Source organism: Bufo gargarizans, chromosome 2 (assembly GCF_014858855.1).
Source record: "Bufo gargarizans isolate SCDJY-AF-19 chromosome 2, ASM1485885v1, whole genome shotgun sequence".
Lineage (NCBI taxonomy): Eukaryota > Metazoa > Chordata > Amphibia > Anura > Bufonidae > Bufo > Bufo gargarizans.
The window spans coordinates 189,454,444-189,474,991 of NC_058081.1; the positions used below are offsets into that span (position 1 = coordinate 189,454,444).

General features: G+C 43.0%; 1 protein-coding gene across 3 annotated transcripts; it reads left to right on the top strand.

Annotated features, from left to right (window-relative positions):
- Positions 1-9,649: 9,649 nt before the first annotated feature.
- Positions 9,650-19,937, top strand: LOC122929688 (syncytin-A-like). Of its 3 annotated transcripts, XM_044283332.1 has the most exons (3): positions 9,650-9,665; positions 10,648-10,697; positions 17,990-19,937. In XM_044283332.1, the coding sequence occupies exon 3, from the start codon at positions 18,617-18,619 to the stop codon at positions 19,802-19,804; it is 1,188 nt and encodes a 395-aa protein (XP_044139267.1). In that variant the 5' UTR covers positions 9,650-9,665; positions 10,648-10,697; positions 17,990-18,616; the 3' UTR covers positions 19,805-19,937. The 3 variants fall into 2 exon arrangements, with proteins under 3 accessions (XP_044139267.1, XP_044139268.1, XP_044139269.1); XM_044283333.1 differs by lacking the exons at positions 9,650-9,665; positions 10,648-10,697 and adding an exon at positions 16,665-17,405.
- Positions 19,938-20,548: the final 611 nt, after the last annotated feature.

Sequence of the window (20,548 nt, forward strand, 5' to 3'; positions counted from 1 at the left end):
TAGGAACGATCCATTCACAAAAACTTCAGATTTCTTTTGGGGAGGTTTCTTTTGCTGAGGCGCCTGGTGGGCAATGTAGAAATTACTCTATGTTACCTTTATGCACCTAACAAGGGCACGGCTAAATGGCTGAAAGATACTTCGCAAACTATCTCAGTGTTTGCCTCTTGCATACCTTTAATTAGGTGGAGACCTTAATCTTACGCTTAAACCATTATTAGACTCCTCTAAGCAGAAATCCACAATTTCATATAGAATCTTAAGAGGAATACAACACACATTATGATATTTAGCTGTTTGTGATTGGCGCTCTCTGCATGCCGATTGCAGGGTTTACACCTTTTATTCGAATGCCCATGGGTCTTATCAATGATTAGACTACTTCCTTATCAGCAACAGATGCCTCTCTAGGGTCATAGACGCTGATATTCATTGCATAGCTGTGTCTGATCATATGCCTATCACCTTCACATTGGCCTCCATGAACTACCTCAGAATGACTGGACAGGGAGACTCAATGCAACCCTTTTAGATACACCGGACACAGTGCAGAAATTATCCAGCAAAATTGACAGGTATTTTTCAGAGAACATATCGCCTGACGTTTCTTAGGCCTCTATTTGGGAAGTGCACAAGTCGGTAATAAGAGGCAAATTTATAGCCCTGGGTATACTTGAAGAAGCGTAGAATGTTTCAAATCTCTATATTACTCTACCAATTTACCAAAATGGCAAGTGTGCACAAAAGGTCTCTGGCCGTAATAGACCAGCAGGCCTTAATTAAATTAAGAATATCTCTCAAGGACCTCCTTAACACCAAAGCCACACGCGCCTACCTCAGGGTTAAACATAAACACTATGCACATGGGGAATGCGGCAATAAAATCATGACCGCCCTAGTCAAAAAAACGCAATGAGCAATCCCATATTGATAGAGATGTGCATATATGTATATCATTTTTCAGAAACCAAGATGGCTCCCATGTCCTGTTGCTTGAAGCCAAGAACAAAGGACAGCATGAGGGTCTCAGCCCATCCTGGAAGACCCCCCTTCTGGAGGGGTTATTTGTGATATACGTTGTACCACTACTGACCAATGAGGACATTACACAATGTACTCCTCCCCCTTCCCCACTATGTATAGGAATGTGCTGGGTAATAAAACTGAGAACTGAATTAACCCTGCTGGTGTCAAGTCTTTTTTTCTGTGCACACAGAATCCTAGAATTAAGCTATTATTTGGAGCGGCAGAAGCAAACGTCATACCTCTTTAACATTTTGACGCCCAACGTGGGGCTCGAGAGAATATAACAGCGGTAGCCAAAGATTTGGGTTCCCAGAGCATGGTGGATGACATGTGAGGATGGGGACTGCATCCCTACAAACGATTACAGTAAGAAAACTCATTATCTTGCCTGATTCTCGGTGTACCCCACTGTGCTGTGGTAATCTTTCTGCTGCTCGCTTTTTACACTGTGAAGCAGCAGCCCTCGGCTGATTGTTGAAATCTCGAGTTCTTAGAACCTTCGACTGAGCTGGATAAAGTTTGCTCTACTGTGGTTTTGTATGTTTTTCATGTCGGCCGCTTTTACCAGACAACAGGCAAGCAGAGTAGGACGACTCCCAGCAAGGGGAGGGGGGGGGGGCTACAATACATTTTTTCTGCTGATGTATTAGTCCCGGGGGACTACAATAAATTTCTGCGGCAGCTATATTAGTCCCGGGGCTACAGTACATTTCTGCCTGTAATTGGGACTGGGGAATCTCCAGAGGCGGTGGCAGATGTATTAGCCCAGGCTGATGAAACCAGATGTGGACGCCAGGGAATAATTCTGTTGAGGGGGAGGTCTACTCTGCTTGCTGTTGAGGGAGGAGGTGCTGTTTTCTGTCTTTGAATATATGTGTGTAAACTCATGGGACTGTCTCCATCTCTGCCTGAGGGTGAGTAAACTGCTCGGCAACTTGTAGCACGTGAGGAAGGCAGTAAGCATGATAAGCATTATAGGACGTTAATGAAGATAGCTGTATGTAATGAGAATGAAGAACTTAGCCCTGAAGTGTGGAAGAAAGTGACAAGACAGTGTTGTGGAAAGCTGGCACCGGACAGCAAATCATCTGGCTGCTAATGGAGGATCAGAAAGATGGGATGTAAATTTTAAAACTTATGTTTATAAGAAATCCAGGGCCACCACCCTATAATGGCATTGGAACAATAGCACACAGTCTGTATGTGCCTATCCCCCAGTATGCACAACCCTCTGCCCTGATCAGCCTCTGCCACTAGATGGCAAACAGATCACTCCTTGTTGCTCAGATCCTCCTCTGATAACTCTTGATGAGGAAAAACAGGCTTCTGAGGAAACAAAGACGGGAGGGACAGGGAAAGATCTAAAAAAGATTGCCCCCTTATATCTGATGTTAAAAAAAGTTGGCACCTGTTATGTGCCGGGAGGGCCCACCATGCAACCTACAGCACCCCCCCCCCCCCATCATACCTATTATGATGGTAGATGGTGGCCCAGAAACCAGAGGACAGAAGAAGTCCAAGGAAGCAGGTGGGGAGACAGAGGCCCCCCAAGACTCTGCATTTTGCACAGAGGATGAGTGGCAAGCCGATGAAGCCACAGGGAGACAGGCAGAGAAGAGGAAGAGAGGGAGAGGAGAGAAAGAGGCCGGACAGGACGATTTTCTGGCCAGACAAGCCCAGACTTCTTCCCCTGAGATAAATTGGGAAGGGAGATATGTGACCTTTAGTCCTACACAAGCCACTAATTTGGTAAACTCCCTCCCTGACCCCGAACAGCACCCCATGCCCGTTTATAGGGCATTGGAACAGATCAGGAAAACTCACTCTGCCACATGGAGGGACTTAGCAGGACTTACCCAGATTAAGGTGGGAAATTCTTTCTGGCACACAGTGGAGAAGGATGGTAGATCCCCAACCATGGGAGGCGGAGTTTTTGAAAACCTACCAATCTGGGGAATTATTCTGTGACCTGTTAGAACAATAGGCTGGGACCAGGCTGGCGGATCAAGCAATTCAAATTCAAGACATGAAACAAAATAAGGGAGGGTCAGTGGAGAAATTTGCTAATCGAATGAAACAAATGTTCAAAGATCTGGGTTTTACCAAACAAGACCCAGTACAAACTAGGATGCTGTCTAGTGCTGTTGTTGATGGACAAAAACCCCATATTCAAAAGCCACAAAAAATTGCCCGCCCAGAGTATCGTTCTGTCCCTTTTGAGACATTAACTCTGGTAGCAAAATGTATTGAAGCAGCCCCCAGGACTATCATAATGCTTGTAACAGGGGAAAATGCCCCCCATCCCCGGGGAGATAACAGACCCGCTCGTCTCTGCTATGGGTGTGGCCAGCTCGGGCATTTCAAAAGGGTGTGCCCACATCGCCCCCCTCAGCGAGGAAGAGGAATGCTGCCTCATGTGTTTCCATGGGCTCCCCCCCAGCAGTCGGACCTCTTTTTTCAGTTCCAGGGTCCCAATAAGAGACTAGCCGCTAGTAAAGCCACTATCGCCAGATGGAATAGGAACACAATTACACTGTGTTATGCTGAGAAGAATCTCGATGCTCCAGAAGGACTTAAGGACCACTCGACTTGCCCAGTGTCAACCTCTTGGGCTGAAAATGCTGCTGTTTCTGCAGCTACCTTGGCAAACCCAAAGACTTTCTTTAACCATTACAGTCTGAACGTTTTACATAATCAGGACTTGTCCTTTGGGCGTATAATTCTTTCTACGGCAGTCCCACCTTTATTGTTCTTTCCTCTGTTATTGTCAGTGCCATTGTGGAGGCGCTGGGAAAAAGGGTTAATTACTCATACTGGTTATAGTTTTTTTTTCAATAGCCTCCACAACGGCACTGGGGATTCCCACCCTTTTGCAATATTGTTGGTGATAACTGAGTATTCTTAATTTCTATTTTCCCCTATGCCCATGACAGCACCCTTGAGAGACCGCCTCCATCCAGGACAGGAAACAGTAACTTTTGTGGAGGTCTTTGCCTCTATACCACCAGTTCCTGTTTCCTGTCCTAGGGATAGGACCAACTGTGGAGTGCTTAAAGGATTAGGCTGCAGGAGCCCTGCGTGTGTTTTAGAGATTGGGGTTACCTGGTGCGGCGTAAGACTCCACTAGGAGCCGCCTGCCAAGTCTTGGGCTATCCTTCTGGGTCTCGGACTGTGTCGAGTCTGCGTTTCTGGGCAATCCTGGTGTTACTGGGAGGTAATGCTGGCACGCGGGACCCTCCTGGCGGTGTTTTAGGAGGTCCGGGGCCTGCTCTGTTCTTCCCCCTGGCCTCCAGCAACTCCAATTTTTAATACATTTGTTTTGCATCACTACCGTGTCATAGTAAAAGGCTTAAAAAATACATCTGTCCATCCATTTCAGCCATTTATCCTGCAAGTTGATCCAGGGGAAGGCAAAAAGACCCCTGTGAGGTAGAGGCCAATTTTAGGGAGAAAAAAATTCCTTTCCGACTCAAATCAGGCAATCAAAATAACTCCGTGGATCAACAACCCATCTCTAGTTACTATAACTTGTAATATTATTACACTCCAGAAATACATCCAGGCCCCTCTTCACCATCACCACCTACTCAGGCAGAGAGTTCCATAGTCTCACTGCTCTTACCGTAAAGAATCCTCTTCTATGTTTGTGTACAAACCTTCTTTCCTCCAGACATAGAGGATGTCCCCACCTCACAGTCCCAGTCCTGGGGATAAATAGATGATGGGAGAGTTCTCTGTACTGCATGCACAACTTTTGTTAGTTATGTGCCGAATCCATCCTTTCCATTCTCCTGCTCCTATAATGGAGCAGGAAAATGGAAAGACTGAAAGCTGATGTGAACTCAGCCTTAGGGCTCATGTACACGAACGTATTTTCTTTCCGCTTCCGTTCCGGGTTTTTTGGGGACCATATGCGGAACCATTCACTTCAATGGATTCGCAAAAACAATGGAAGGTACTCTGTGTGCATTCCATTTCCGTATTTCCGTTGTGCAAAAAAGTAGTGCATGTCCTATTATTGTCTGCAAATCACGGTCCGAGGCCCAATTCAAGTCAATGGGTCCCCAAAAAATACAGAACGCACACGGAACACATCTGTATGTCATCCGTATGTCATCTGTATTTCGTGGATCCATACTGTAGAAATGCTATGCTCAGCCCATATTGTTCATGTGTTTGGTGATTAATAAGTTACTGTTTCAGTTTCCGATCCACAAAAACGGATCGCATACGGAAACCATATGGATATGTTTTGTGGAATAACGGAAAGGAAGAGGACTTAAATGAGAGAAAAAAAACCTCAGATACGGAACAACGGATCCGTGAAAAACAGACCACAAAACAACAACGGTCATGTGCATGAGCGCTTATTGTGCAGGAGAACGTGTGCTGCCTACAGACTCGAGTAAAGCAAAAATTACAGGTAACTAAATTTTCAGTTTACTCTTTGTCCTACAGCTGCACAATACAGAATATGAATAGCATAACAAGACAAAACAAGTATGGTGGGGTAAACTATACTTGCAAAGTGGCATTAAGGACACATCTGCCAAACTGTGAACCTCTAGAAGCCTTGATGTCAAGCCTGTAGTGCTTCATGAAGGTGGAAGGAGAAGACCAAGTAAGCCGCAGAACAGATATCTTGAAGTGACATCAGCGCTGTTTCAGCCCAAGAGGCAGATGTTGCATGAATGGAATGAGCTCTAATAAAAGATGGAAAAGATTCTCCTTCCACACTGTATGTTTCAGACATTACTGTTTTTACCCATCTTTATAACGTTGTTTTAGAGTCTTTCATTCTTTTTCTGACACCAGAAAAAGCATAAAGGGGTTCTCATACTGGCAATTCTTCAGTTCTTTTCAAAAAAAATTCCAGTGTACTTTTTACAACTAAAAGGTGCCACATACTTACATAGTGGGATTAGTAGAACTACAGGTAACAGCACACTGCTGGTCAATTGCACAAAGATATACATAAATATTGGATAAAAATAGCGGCTTGGTGGCCATACTTACTGCAAAAGCAGCTAAAAGCTCTTTGCGCATATAATTGATCAAACATATGTCGAGCCCATCTACCAGATGACAAGCTGGCTTCTAATCAGATGGGGCCTACTCTAACATGCCTCTCCTGGGCTTACAGCCTACAATCTGGGCAAAGTAGCACCCAGCTATATCCTATACATGCCTCTCCCAGGCTGTCAGCCTGCAATATGGGCAAGGTAGGATACAGCTGTACAATCTATCTAATTAAAAGCACATGGTAAATGGGCAGGAGGTGCACGGTTCAAACTCACCACCAGGGGACGCCACCTCCCCAATGGCAGTGACAACAGGGAAGAAAAACAAACGAACAAGCACCTCCATAATAAGTAAATTTGAGAATGCAGGTGCACGCTACCATGGCTGAAACACAATGGGATTAGTAGAACTACAGGTAACAGCACACTGCTAGTCAATTGCACAAAGATATACAGTACAGACCAAAAGTTTGGACACACCTTCTCATTCAAAGAGTTTTCTTTATTTTCATGACTATGAAAATTGTAGATTCACACTGAAGGCATCAAAACTATGATTTAACACATATGGAATTATATACATAACAAAAAAGTGTGAAACAACTGAAATTATGTCATATTCTAGGTTCTTCAAAGTAGCCACCTTTTGCTTTGATTACTGCACACTCTTGATGAGCTTCAAGAGGTAGTCATCTGAAATGGTTTCCACTTCACAGGTGTGCCCAGTTGCGTTGTGGAGAAGTCAGGTGGATACACAGCTGATAGTCCTACTGAATAGACTGTTAGAATTTGTATTATGGCAAGAAAAAAGCAGCTAAGTAAAGAAAAACGAGTGGCCATCATTACTTTAAGAAATGAAGGTCAGTCAGTCTGAAAAATTGGGAAAACTTTGAAAGTGTCCCCAAGTGCAGTCACAAAAACTATCAAGCGCCACAAAGAAACTGGCTCACATGCGGACCGCCCCAGGAAAGTAAGACCAAGAGTCACCTCTGCTGCGGAGGATAAGTTCATCCGAGTCACTAGACTCAGAAATCGCAGGTTAACAGCAGCTCAGATTAGAGACCAGGTCAATGCCACACAGAGTTCTAGCAGCAGACACATCTCTAGAACAACTGTTAAGAGGAGACTGTGTGAATCAGGCCTTCATGGTAGAATATCTGCTAGGAAACCACTGCTAAGGACAGGCAACAAGCAGAAGAGACTTGTTTGGGCTAAAGAACACAAGGAATGGACATTAGACCAGTAGAAATCTGTGCTTTGGTCTGATGAGTCCAAATTTTAGATCTTTGGTTCCAATCACCGTGTCTTTGTGCGACGCAGAAAAGGTGAACGGATGGACTCTACATGCCTGGTTCCCACCATGAAGCATGGAGGAGGAGGTGTGATGGTGTGGGGGTGCTTTGCTGGTAACACTGTTGGGGATTTATTCAAAATTGAAGGCATACTGAACCAGCATGGCTACCACAGCATCTTGCAGCGGCATGCTATTCCATCCGGTTTGCGTTTAGTTGGACCATCATTTATTTTTCAACAGGACAATGACCCCAAACACACCTCCAGGCTGTGTAAGGGCTATTTGACCATGAAGGAGAGTGATGGGGTGCTGCGCCAGATGACCTGGACTCCACAGTCACCGGACCTGAACCCAATTGAGATGGTTTGGGGTGAGCTGGACCGCAGAGTGAAGGCAAAAGGGCCAACAAGTGCTAAGCATCTCTGGAAACTCCTTCAAGACTGTTGGAAGACCATTTCAGGTGACTACCTCTTGAAGCTCATCAAGAGAATGCCAAGAGTGTGCAAAGCAGTAATCAAAGCAAAAGGTGGCTACTTTGAAGAACCTAGAATATGACATATTTTCAGTTGTTTCACACTTTTTTGTTATGTATATAATTCCACATGTGTTAATTTATAGTTTTGATGCCTTCAGTGTGAATCTAAAATTTTTATAGTCATGAAAATAAAGAAAACTCTTTGAATGAGAAGGTGTGTCCAAACTTTTGGTCTGTACTGTACGTAAATATTGAATAAAAATAGTGGCTTGGTGGTCATACTTACTGCAAAAGCAGCTAGAAGCTCTTTGCGCATATAATTGATCAAACATATGTCGAGCCATTCTACCAGATGACAAGGTGGCTTCTAATCAGATGGGGCCTACTCTAACATGCCTCTCCTGGGCTTGCAGCCTACAATCTGGGCAAAGTAGCACCCAGCTATATCCTATACATGCCCCTCCCAGGCTGTCAGCCTGCAATATGGGCAAGGTAGGATACAGCTGTACAATCTATCTAATTAAAAGCACATGGTAAATGGGCAGGGGGTGCATGGTTCAAATTCACCACTAGAGCTTCTAGCTGCTTTTGCAGTAAGTATGGCCACCAAGCCGCTATTTTTTTTCAATATTTATGTATATCTTTGTGCAATTGACTAGCAGTGTGCTGTTACCTGTAGTTCTACTAATACCATTGTGTTTCAGCCATGGTAGCGTGCACCTGCATTCTCAAATTTACTTATTATGGAGGTGCTGGTTCGTTTGTTTTTCTTCCCTATTGTCACTGCCATTGGGGGGGGCGCTTCCAGGTGGTGAGTTTGAACCATGCACCTCCTGCCCATTTACCATGTGATTTTAATTAGATAGATTGTACAGCTGTATCCTACCTTGCCCATATTGCAGGCTGACAGCCTGGGAGAGGCATGTATAGAATATAACTGGGTGCTACTTTGCCCAGATTGTAGGCTGTAAGCCCAGGAGAGGCATGTTAGAGTAGGCCCCATCTGATTAGAAGCCACCTTGTCGTCTAGTAGATGGGCTCGACATATGTTTGATCAATTATATGCGCAAAGAGCTTCTAGCTGCTTTTGCAATAAGTATGACCACCAAGCCGCTATTTTTATTCAATATTTATGTATATCTTTGTGCAATTGACCAGCAGTGTGCTGTTACCTGTAGTTCTACTAATCCCATTGTGTTTCAGCCATGGTAGCGTGCATCTGCATTCTCAAATTTACTTATTATGGAGGTGCTGGTTCGTTTGTTTTTCTTCCACATAGTTACATAGTTGAAAAAAAGACATAAGTCAAGTTCAACCAAGGGATAGGTGGGGACGCGAATCCCAGAAGGAAGTGAGACTCAGATTTTTTTCTACACTTTTTCATAAGCATCAATGTTGTTAACTTTTAAAAATTAATCTAAATCCTTTTTAAAACTGTCCACTGTTCCTGCTGTGGATGTCCTGAGGAATTCTATTCCATAGATTCACAGTTCTTACAGTAAAGAAGCTTTGATGCTTCTGAAGACTAAACTTTTTCTTCTCCAGTCGGAGGCAGTGCCCCCTTGTCTTTTGAGGGCATTTTACACGGAACAGTTTTTCACCGTATTTTTTGTATAGCCCATTTATATATTTGTATAGGTTATTCATGTCCCCCCTCAGATGTCCCCTCTCAAGACTAAATACATTCAATTATTTTAATCTTTCTGCATAACTAAGACCCTCCATGCCCCTTTTCAGTTTAGTCGCTCTCCTTTGTATTTTTCCAGCTGCAGAGCATCCTTTCTATGGACTGGTGCCCAGAACTGAACTGCATATTCCAGATGAGGCCACACCAACGCTTTGTAAAGTGGTAATATTGCATCCCTGCCCCGAGAGTCCATGCCTCATTTAATGCATGACAATATCCTGGTAGCCTTAGAATCAGCTGATTGACATTGTACGCTGTTATTTAATCTACCATCTACAAGGACACCCAAATCCTTCTCTATAAGTGACTCTCCCAGTGTTACATCTCCTAGGACATATGATGCATGGAGATTATTAAAACTAGGATGCATAACTTTACATTTATCCACATTGAACCTCATTTGCCAAGTTGATGTCCAATCACTCAGAGTGTTCAAGTCAGCTTGTAGTTTATGGACATCTTCCATAGACTGTGCAGTACTACACAGCTTAGTGTCATCTGCAAAAATAGAAATGGTACTATTGATCCTGTCCTCGATATCATTAATAAATAAATTAAATAATAGAGGACCCAGCACTGAACCTTGGGGTACACCACTTATAACCCGGGACCATTCTGAATAGGACTCATTGACCACAACTCCCTGGACACGGTCCTTCAGCCAGTTTTCAATCCAATTATAAACTATACTTTCCAATCCTATAGGTCTATAATTACCTGTAAAGGACCTAGATCCTTTTTTGAATATGGGCACCACATTTGCCTTGTGCTAATCGCTGAGCTCTTTAAGCACTCTTGTGTGTAATCCATCTGGACCCGGAGCCTTGTTTACATTTACCTTATTTAACTTGGAGATATCTACAGTTAGCCAACTGAGCATATTACTGAATGTACTAACAGCCCCAGCACCACAGATATCAGATCCTTTCTCTTCTTTTGTATATGCAGAGCTAAAAAAACATTTAGTAACTCTGCATTTTCCTTATCTTCAGTGACTACCCCTTTTACCATTATTTAGGGGACCTACCTGCTTGGACCTTGTTTTTTTTAGCATTTATATATTTAAAGAATTTTGGGGGATTTGTTTTGTTCTCTTTTGCCACCTGCTGTTTGTATTTTTGCTAATTTTATCTCCTTTTTACAGATTTTATTAAGCCCTTTGTAATCTTCAAACACTACAGCTGACCCCCTCAGGTTTGTATTTTTAAAATGAATTTTGTATATCATTGCCCTTTTTACAATAGCTGTAAGCCATGGTGGTGGTGGTGGGGGTTAATTGTAGCCGTTTATACTTGATACTTAAAGGAATACTTTTCTTGTGCAATTACTCAATGTGGATTTAAAGCTCTCCCATTTATTCTCATTATTATGTGACAGTAGCTGCTCCCAGTCTATGCCCTGAAATGCTGCCCTCAACCCAGGGAAATTAGCCTTTTTAAAATTCTGTGTCTTTGCTCTGCCTGACAGAGTTTGCTTCTTATAGTTTAGGGGAATATAGTTATATTGTGGTCACTATTATATAGTGTTTCTTGAACAGAAACATTTACAACAAGCTCTGCATCATTAGAAATTACCAGATCCAACATCGCCCCTAGTGGGAGCTTCTACAAACTGGCCCATAAAGTAGTCCTGCAGCAAGTTGAGGAATTTTCTCCCCTTTGCGTTGGGGTTGAGGCAGAATCATGACCCCAGTCAATGTCAGGGAAGTTAAAATCTCCCATTATGACCACTGTACCAGCTTGTGCAGCCCACTCTATTTGGTTATACAGTTGCGTTTCTATCTCCTCTGTGATGTTAGGGGGTCCAAGTATTATTTTTTCAGTGTTTACATCCCTTTGAACTTCCACACATAAGGTTTCCACATTCTCACCATCCTCACCTACAATTGCCTCTTTCACACTTGTCTTCAGATCACTCCTCACATACAGGCACACACCACCACCTTTTCTATTGACCCTGTCTTTCCTAAATAGTGTAAAGCCCTCAATATTTACAGCCCAGTCATGTGAAGAATCCAACCATGTCTCAGCCACACCAACTACATCTATGTGTTCTTCTAGAACCATAGCCTCCAGCTCCCCAATTTTTCTAGCTAGACTTCTGGCATTTGTGAAAATACATTTTAAATTACTATTATCTTTAAAGTGAATATCTGGGATTTTTGGGTTACCTTGGTTGATGTTTGTATGTAACAGGTTCTTGTTACCAGCAGTTCTAATTTCCATCGGTATATAGTTCTGCCCAGTCTTCTCCCTACTTTCCACACTAACACCAGACCCCATTAAATCCCCACTGTTCCCTCCTATATCTTGCTCTCTATCTACACTATCTACCCCTTTATTAGTATGTCCCCCTACCCTCCCCCCAGATCCTAGTTTAAAAGCTCCTGCAGCAATCTAACAATGTTGTTCCCCAGGGCAGTTGCACCCTCCCCATTAAGGTGCAGCCCATCCCTACTGTAGAGCCTATAACCGACAGAGAAGTCGGCCCAGTTCTCCCTGAACCCAAACCCTTCCTTCCTGCACCAGTTTCTGAGCCACTTATTTAACTCCCTAAGCTCTCGTTGTCTCTCTGGTGACGCTCATGGCACTGTTAGTATTTCTGAAAACACTACCTTGGAGGTCCTGGACTTGAGCTTCTGTCCTAGTTCCCCAAAAATCATTTTTAAGGACCTTCCGTTTCCCCCTGACTTTGTCATTGGTGCCAATGTGTACCATGACCACCGGGTCTTCCCCAGCCCCACCCAGCAATCTGTCAATCGGATCCGCAATATGCCGAACCTGAGCACCCGGAAGACAACACACTGTTCGGCATTCACTGTCTCGGTGACAGATGACACTGTCTGTCCTCCTAATAATAGAGTCCCCTACCACCAGTATCTGTGTAACCTTTGCTGCACTCCTTTTCCCATCCTTCCTGCAGGGGGCATCCTCCTGGTTGCTAGGAGAAACACCCTGCTGCAGTGTTGCTGGCCCTGGGCTTTCATTCCTAATGTCAGCCAAACAGGTATATTTACTAGGGCGCTCCAGCTCAGGACTAGCCTCCCTGGTACTTTTCCCTCTACCCCTTCTTCCTACATTAACCCAACTGCTGACCTGTCTTGATCTTGTCTTCCTTCTCTCACCTCCATTTCACTGACCCCAGTCAGTGCCTGCACAGTGAGGTCTAAACCTCTCTACGGTTTTGCAATGCCCCTAAGTCTTTCAAGCTGCTTATTTAGATCCAAGATCTGGGCTTCCAAATATGCAACATGATTGCATCTAGTGCAAATGTATTCACCCTCGAATGGCTCTTAAAGGCACGCATACATTGCACAGGACACGCACGCATACATTACACAGGACGCACATGTTTAGATGGGGATAAACAGTAAAGAAGGAAATCAGTAAATATGAGTTAGAATTAGACCTTGCCTGCTGTAGTTGGAGGACTAGCTAGAATCTAGCCAACAACACACAAGGAAAATCTATCAAACCTTAGTTTCTTTCTTCCTTACTTAAACTCTGGTTCTTTAAACTCCACTTATTCAGAAGCCCACTTAGTACAGAAAGTCCAGTTAGAGCAAGCAGATTGTGGATTCGAGAAAAAGGCTGGCAGAAAGATTATTTATTGATGTTTACTGAAGAGGCTACTTTAGGAAGAATAGAAGGTAAAGTTCTCAGCTACTGCATCCGGAAGGAATCTGAGGTAAGGATGTCTAGACGATAAAGCTTGCACTTCCCCAATTCTCTCGCTGAAGTGGTTGATACCTTTTAATGGCTAACTGAAAAGATGCTCAAGATCAGCCCAAGGAGCCTCAAAAGCTTGCAATTTTGTCATCATCTTTTCAATTATCCATTAAAAGGTATCAACCACTGAGGAATCTCAATCTTATTTCATCTTATATTTACTGGCTAACACAGTACAAATATATATTTTTTTAATCTTAGCTAAAGTAACAGTGAACTTTGAAAGAGAGCCTCAACTTTATGTAATCATTCAAATGAAAGTAGAGTTAAATGCTTCAATATTAAAGAAAGACCCCAGGATGGAATTGGCCAGCTTCCCACTACATTGTATGCAATATTAAATGGTGCCATTAGAAAGTGCAACTTGTTCCCCCAAAAAACAAGCCCTCATACCGCTATGTGAACATAAAAAAAAAAAAGTTATGGCTCCGGGAAAGCAGGGAGTAAAAAAACTAATTGCAAAATCGCTGTGTCATGAATGAGTTAAATAATCTGGCAATAAGGGGCTGGTTAGCAAACTGGCCATCCATCATACAATTTATTGTAGAAACATGTACTTTGAAGGTATTACATTTTTAAATGGGTTTGTCCAATTTCTTATATCGATCGTCGGGGGCACGCCGGCCGACACACCTGCCAATCCACTGTTTGAAGAGAAAGCAGTGCTCATACGTGGGCTACCTTCTCTTCACTGTTTACCTGTACCTGCTCGCCATTGCAACTGTAATTACAACTCCTCCTTCCTATTTTCTAAAGTGATGAGAAAAGGCGGTGGGGCTTAGCTAGATTTATCATAACGTCCTCCAGAAACTGGGGTAAGTTAGAACTGAAGTATATTTCAGCCTCTTGCTAGCATAGACTTCATTTCCTGAGTAGTGTAATGGAATGCCAGTCTTGATAAATGTGATTTAGAAGGTGTGGTTATTTATGGGAGAATAATTAATTATGCTAATGTGTTATGTTATTATTCTAGGTGGGTTAGGTCTAGGGTGGAGACTAAGAGACAAAATATCCCATACTGTGCTGCCGTGGGACGAAGAGGAAAAATAAATCTGCCCCATTTGTGTTTTATTAGTCTGATGTCACATGTAGGTTTTTTTTCTGGTCTTATTGAGGACTTGTGTGTTTTTTGAGAATTTTTAGCAAAAGATCCTGTATGGAAGTCTATGGAAAATATTAAACACAGATCAAAAAGCATTTTTTGGGCGAATAGCATTTTGTTTTTCAAATAACAGCATGTTCTTGCCTGTTTTTTTGACTTGCCCCAAAATGCCTCAAAATGCCTTGTGACACCAGCCTTAAAACAGTTTATTGCAGCTAATTCTAGCAATATATTTTTAATCAGTTCATACCTAGAGCATGCTTCCTTTTGGGGATAAAAAATGCATAGCAAACTTTGCTAAATTTGTTGCTGATTAATTTCTTTACATATCTTTACGCTATTTTCTATTAGAAACCTCCAGGTCCTCCAAGTAGACCATTGATTTTAAAGGTAACATGCTTACTAAAAACACCACTAGAGGACACTAACTGCACATGTTCCTGCATTGAACTGACTTAACCTCTTAGTGAGCAGCCTTTTTCGAGCCTTAGTGACCAAGCAATATTTAAAAAATGTTCAGGGTCGTTGAAGGCAAATGTGACTCCATGTTGTCTTCCCTATGATGTACAGAATTGTTATAATATCTCACCTATGCACTTCACATCCCCCCGCTGTGAGTTAGGTTCACTTATCTGTCTCAGGACAGATTCTGGGAATCTCCCAGAATTAGAACAAATGTTCTAATTCACTCAGGGTCATTCGGCACAACTGCGTACATTGTTATATGTGACGTATTACATACCCATAAAGGGGATGTTCCAGTGGTATCTGTATGGGCGTCAATGTTTATCATTTATGATTGGTTTAATGCTGTTGTTGTACAAACTTTTCCGTTGCCTATATGAGGCCAAGCAATAGCATAATAAAATTAGAGTGTTTCTCAGTGATGTGTGTGTCTATTATTGCCAACTGAGAAACATCTCTCCTGACGTCAGTGTCTCAAACCAAGGGGGTCGTAGAGGTCCAGAAAGGTCCAAATCCTTTCAGTTTGGGGGCTACGTCCGGGTTAGAGAAGGCCATCCTCGTGTCCGATAAGAGAGACATCCCTTTTGTCCACTGCCCGGTCCGAGGGCACTGGCCACATCTCTACCCGTGAGTTTTTATTATGTATCCGGGATACATTGTTAAGCCTTAAAAATAAACTCCGGGAGTTTATAATGAGTACTTGGAGTACTTTCATGAATAAGGCCGGCACTTGGAGTGCCACGCACGGAAAAAAAATCTCCGGGAGATTTGTTTTGTGTCAGGGACACATCATAGGATCACATGATCCATTCCGTAAGTTGTGTGTCAGGGACACACTATAGATTCTCCGGGAGAATCTATTTACTTTATCTGTCGACAGAGATTTTTTTTTGTACCAGAAGTACATGTAAGAGAACAGTCTCCGGGAGACTGACCAACCTTGGTTTGACGCATACCTATATTTAGAGTATAAGATACATAGAGTGTTAAGATTTATCTGTTTGTGTGAGAGCTATTGTTCTGGTGGTAAGTGTAAGAACATATCTCACTGTAATATTATCATTCTGTCATTTGATGCATTTTTCTTACTGTGGGTGGAGGAAAATCTAAGCGCGAGTTTCCCCCTCCCAACCAGGGACTGCAAGGCTGCAAATAGTGACAGTCTCCCTCCTAATCTCATGTTGATTGTAAAGCAGCGCGTTTTCTCATGGACCTCAGACAAAATACAAGACTTTGAGTAACAGTTATATGAGAAGGAGGTAGTGGGATGCTTTGAGATCAGGAAGATTCAGACCCCCACACATAGTTACAAAAGTTTAGGAGCAAAACCGTGAGTAACAGAGACAGCCGACATATTTATCAGTTGCTCTCAGCCATTTACTGCAGATGCTGTCTGTTTCAGCGTGATAGACTTGAAAAATGCTTTCTTCTCTATTCCGGTTGAGAAGGAGACCAGACTAATTTTGTTTTTTCCTTTGAGGGACGTAAACTCACCTTGTGCAGGATGCACCAGGGATATGCTGATTCACCTGTAGTGTACAGCATTGTCCTCCAAGTCAGTTTAAAACACTGGCACCCCCCCCCCCCAGGGTTCTGTGCTCTTGCAATATGTGGATTATTTGTTATTTGTGCAGTATGTCAGAGGAGGCCAATGTAACAGATGGTTTATCTTTGTTGAAATGGTTGTCTGAATGTGGACACAAGGTGTCACGCAAGAAAATGCAATGATGTAAAAAGCAAGTTGAATACTTGGGCTTTGTTCTCACAAAGGGAGAAAGGAGAATCAGCACAGAAAGAGTCCAGTCTGGTAGCGGGCCTGGTCACCCCGCACACCAAGAAAGAAATGTTATCTTTCCTTGGTATGATAAACTACTGCAGACAATGGATTCCTGATTGCTCCTGAGGAAATGTTAAATGTATTTGATTATTTGAAATGTTCTTTAATGACAAGTCCAGGTTTGGGCCTCCCTGACTACAAACTCACGTTCCACGTATATGCTCAACAAAATTGTAAAACCATGGCGGGTGTGCTGACATAGTATCACGGAGGCAAGTTACGTCCTTGTGCTTTTTTCTCAAAGGTGGTTCTGGCATCCGTCCAAGGAATGCCGGCCTGTCTGAGATCTCTTGCAGCCTGTGCTATGATTGCTGAGCTTGCAACGCCACTCACAATAGGACATGAGACTATCCTGTACACCACACATGATGTACTAGGCCTTCTTAAAGGCATGCACACACAGCACATGTCTGCACAAAGACTATCTGGATGGGAGATTCTACTCCTCAGCAATCCCTCCCTCCAAATATGCAACACACACCTTAGGTCCAGCACCTATCTTGAATACCCTATTAGGACTTAAAGGACCTGAGGATCACTTGACAGAGGCACATGATTGTATACACGCCATACAACATGACACAGATATTGTCCTAGGAGCCAGACCCATCACATACCAATCTTCACAAGCAGCAGAATTGCACTCACAAGAGCATGCATACTACATGAAGGCAAGCTAGTCACCATTTACACTGACAGCAGGTACGCACATGAAGTGGTCTGGGACCACGGGGTCATTTGGCAAAGGAGATGATTCATTGCAGCTGATGGTAAGCACATCTCACATTCACAACTTGTCATACAACTTTTAGAAGCCATAAGATCTCCCTGACAGATTGCAATTGTCCACTGCAGGGCGCATACTGGTGGTAAAGATCATGTGTCCCGAGGCAATGCCCTGGCAGATGCAGAGGCCAAGAAGGCTGCACTGATGGCCCCGGCCACATTGCAGATGGTGAAATTAGTACCTCCTTCACTTGAGTTAACTCAGATGCTTGTGGATTTCCAGTCCTCAGCTACTGACGATGAAATGGCCAATTGGTGTTATTCAATCTTGCAGAAGAATCCTAGGACAGGATTATTCTGCAAAGAGGGGGAAACATGCATACCACAGCACAGCTCCGCTCTGTTCATTGCACATTTTCATGGAGTAGGACACAACAGCATTCAAACAACACACATGCTGCTAGCGCAGAATTTCTATATTACAGGCATTAAACTGTTATTGTCAGATTATGTGGGAAGGTGTATTACATGTTTGAGGAACAAACCAAACACCATTGTAACCAGATTGTTTAAAACCCTAAGTGAAATTGAGGAAAAAGTTGCTTGTAAATCTCCTTGTCTTCCACAGGAACCAACTCACCCATTCCAAGTGGGAGATATCGTGATTATAAAGAAATTAAAGAAAGGAAAATTTTCAGGAGACTTCCCCTACGGACCACCGACTACAGTGGTAGCCGCAACCCGCACAGCAGTACTCACGGAAGAAGCACCTACTTGGATCCACGCCACCAGAGTGAAACTGGTAAAGGAGGCACCCCAAAAGGAGGTACTAACGGGAGCAGACAGCTCTGACCTCGAAGAAGGACAAAGTAAGGTAGTAACGGGAGCAGACAGCTCTGACCTTGAAAAAGGACAAAGTGAGGTACTAACGGGAGCAGACAGCTCTGACCTCCACCAGGATGCACTCCCTCAATTCTGGAAGATGGCACAGATGGTCCACTTGGACTGTGGGATTACTGACGATCCTAATGACTCTGCCGGAGGATAACAAAGATGAAGTTGATATAACGCAGAAAGGTGGAACCACTACCTTCTGGTACATTTCCTCCAGTGCTCACGTTGCAACTTATTCCTTCTGTTTATGCAGCATAATGAAGTGCAGTCCTTCCACGAGATACTGCAACCACTATAAGAATGGACATACCCTCAGAAACAAACAAACCCCCTCAAACCTCGTATCTTAACTTTTAACAATATGAGAACAATATCTGACCCAACATATGAAGAGGCTCTTGCAGCAGAAACTGGGTTCTCTGATGCCAACCTATGGTTAGAATGGATGAAGTACAGCGCTGCTTCAGTAAATAAAAGTAATTGTTATATATGTGGGACAGCTAAGCCTCACCTAGGTACTGTGCCCTTAATATTGCCCTCTAGTGTTGAGGAATGTTTTTTGCAATTATTCTCAAATTTATCTAGTAACCAGTCTGCATGTGAAGAATGGAAGCAAAAATACCCACTCCTCATAAAAGCTCTCCACCCTGGTGCAGGTATACATATCTATCCTGGTAACTATACCTGCCACAGAGGGGGAGATCAAGGAAGATCCCTGGGTAATTTCACTGAAGTATACTGTGCAACTTACAGTGAAACAGATACCTCCCTCACACAGAATCAAGTATACTCGATTGGAGATGTATATTGGATCTGTGGGGATGGAAAGATAAGATCTAGACTAGAGGGTTCCTGGAAAGGAGAATGCGCCCTTGCTAAAGCCATCATGAACATACACATCTTCACTGAAAATCAAAAAGACACCAACATACATATACGCAACCGTCGTGCCCTCCCAAAAGGTAGCTTCGACCCACACGTATATATTGATGCAATCGGGGTCCCAAGAGGGGTCCCTGATGAATTCAAGGCCAGAGGTCAGGTGGCAGCAGGATTTGAATCCATAATTCCCCACATAACAATCAACAAAAATGTAGACTGGATCAACTATATTTACTATAATCCACAAAGGTTTGTAAACTACGCCAGGGATGCATTACAGGGTGTAGCAGAACAGTTACAGGCAGATTCCATTATGACATTTCAAATCCGCATGGTACTCGATATGATACTTGCAGAAAGAGGCGGTGTCTGTATGGTATTGACGGACCCCTCATCCTGCTGCACGTTCATACCCAACAACACCGGCCCTAATGGTAAGGTCACACTGGCAATAAAGAAACTCGAGGATTTATCAATCGAGCTAAAAAAAAACTCAGGTATCAATAACCCATGGGATCAGTATTTTGGCTGGTTCACTACCTGGAAACAGGCACTTGTACAGTTGGGAATCATTATCCTGATAATTATTATAGTAATAGCAGTAGTAGCAACATGTATCATACCATGTGTACGGAAACTGATAATGAAAGGAATATCAAATATGTAATTTTATGAAACTATGCTGCCTAATCCTGAAGACAACTCACATGAAGGATATAGAAAATATCTGGTGGTATACAGGGAAAAGGGCAAGGGTAAGAACCATATTATCTAAGAAATTTGGTTCTAAAGAGGGGATTGAAGGCAAATGTGACTCCATGTTGTCTTCCCTATGATGTACAGAATTGTTATAATATCTCACCTATGCACTTCACATCCCCCCGCTGTGAGTTAGGTTCACTTATCTGTCTCAGGACAGATTCTGGGAATCTCCCAGAATTAGAACAAATGTTCTAATTCACTCAGGGTCATTCGGCACAACTGCGTACATTGTTATATGTGACGTATTACATACCCATAAAGGGGATGTTCCAGTGGTATCTGTATGGGCGTCAATGTTTATCATTTATGATTGGTTTAATGCTGTTGTTGTACAAACTTTTCCGTTGCCTATATGAGGCCAAGCAATAGCATAATAAAATTAGAGTGTTTCTCAGTGATGTGTGTGTCTATTATTGCCAACTGAGAAACATCTCTCCTGACGTCAGTGTCTCAAACCAAGGGGGTCGTAGAGGTCCAGAAAGGTCCAAATCCTTTCAGTCGTATTCCAAGAGTTATAACTTTTTTGTTTTTCCATCAATATAGCCATATAAGGGCTTGTTGTTTTTTTGTGGGACAAGTTGTCTTTATTGGCATTTTGTGGTAGACATAACTAACTTTCATTGACTTTTGGGGGGGATGGGAAAAACCA

Bases quoted from the DNA above. Each gene is read 5' to 3' on its own strand.
- LOC122929688 (XM_044283332.1), top strand. From the start codon at position 18,617: ATGAGAACAATATCTGACCCAACATATGAAGAGGCTCTTGCAGCAGAA.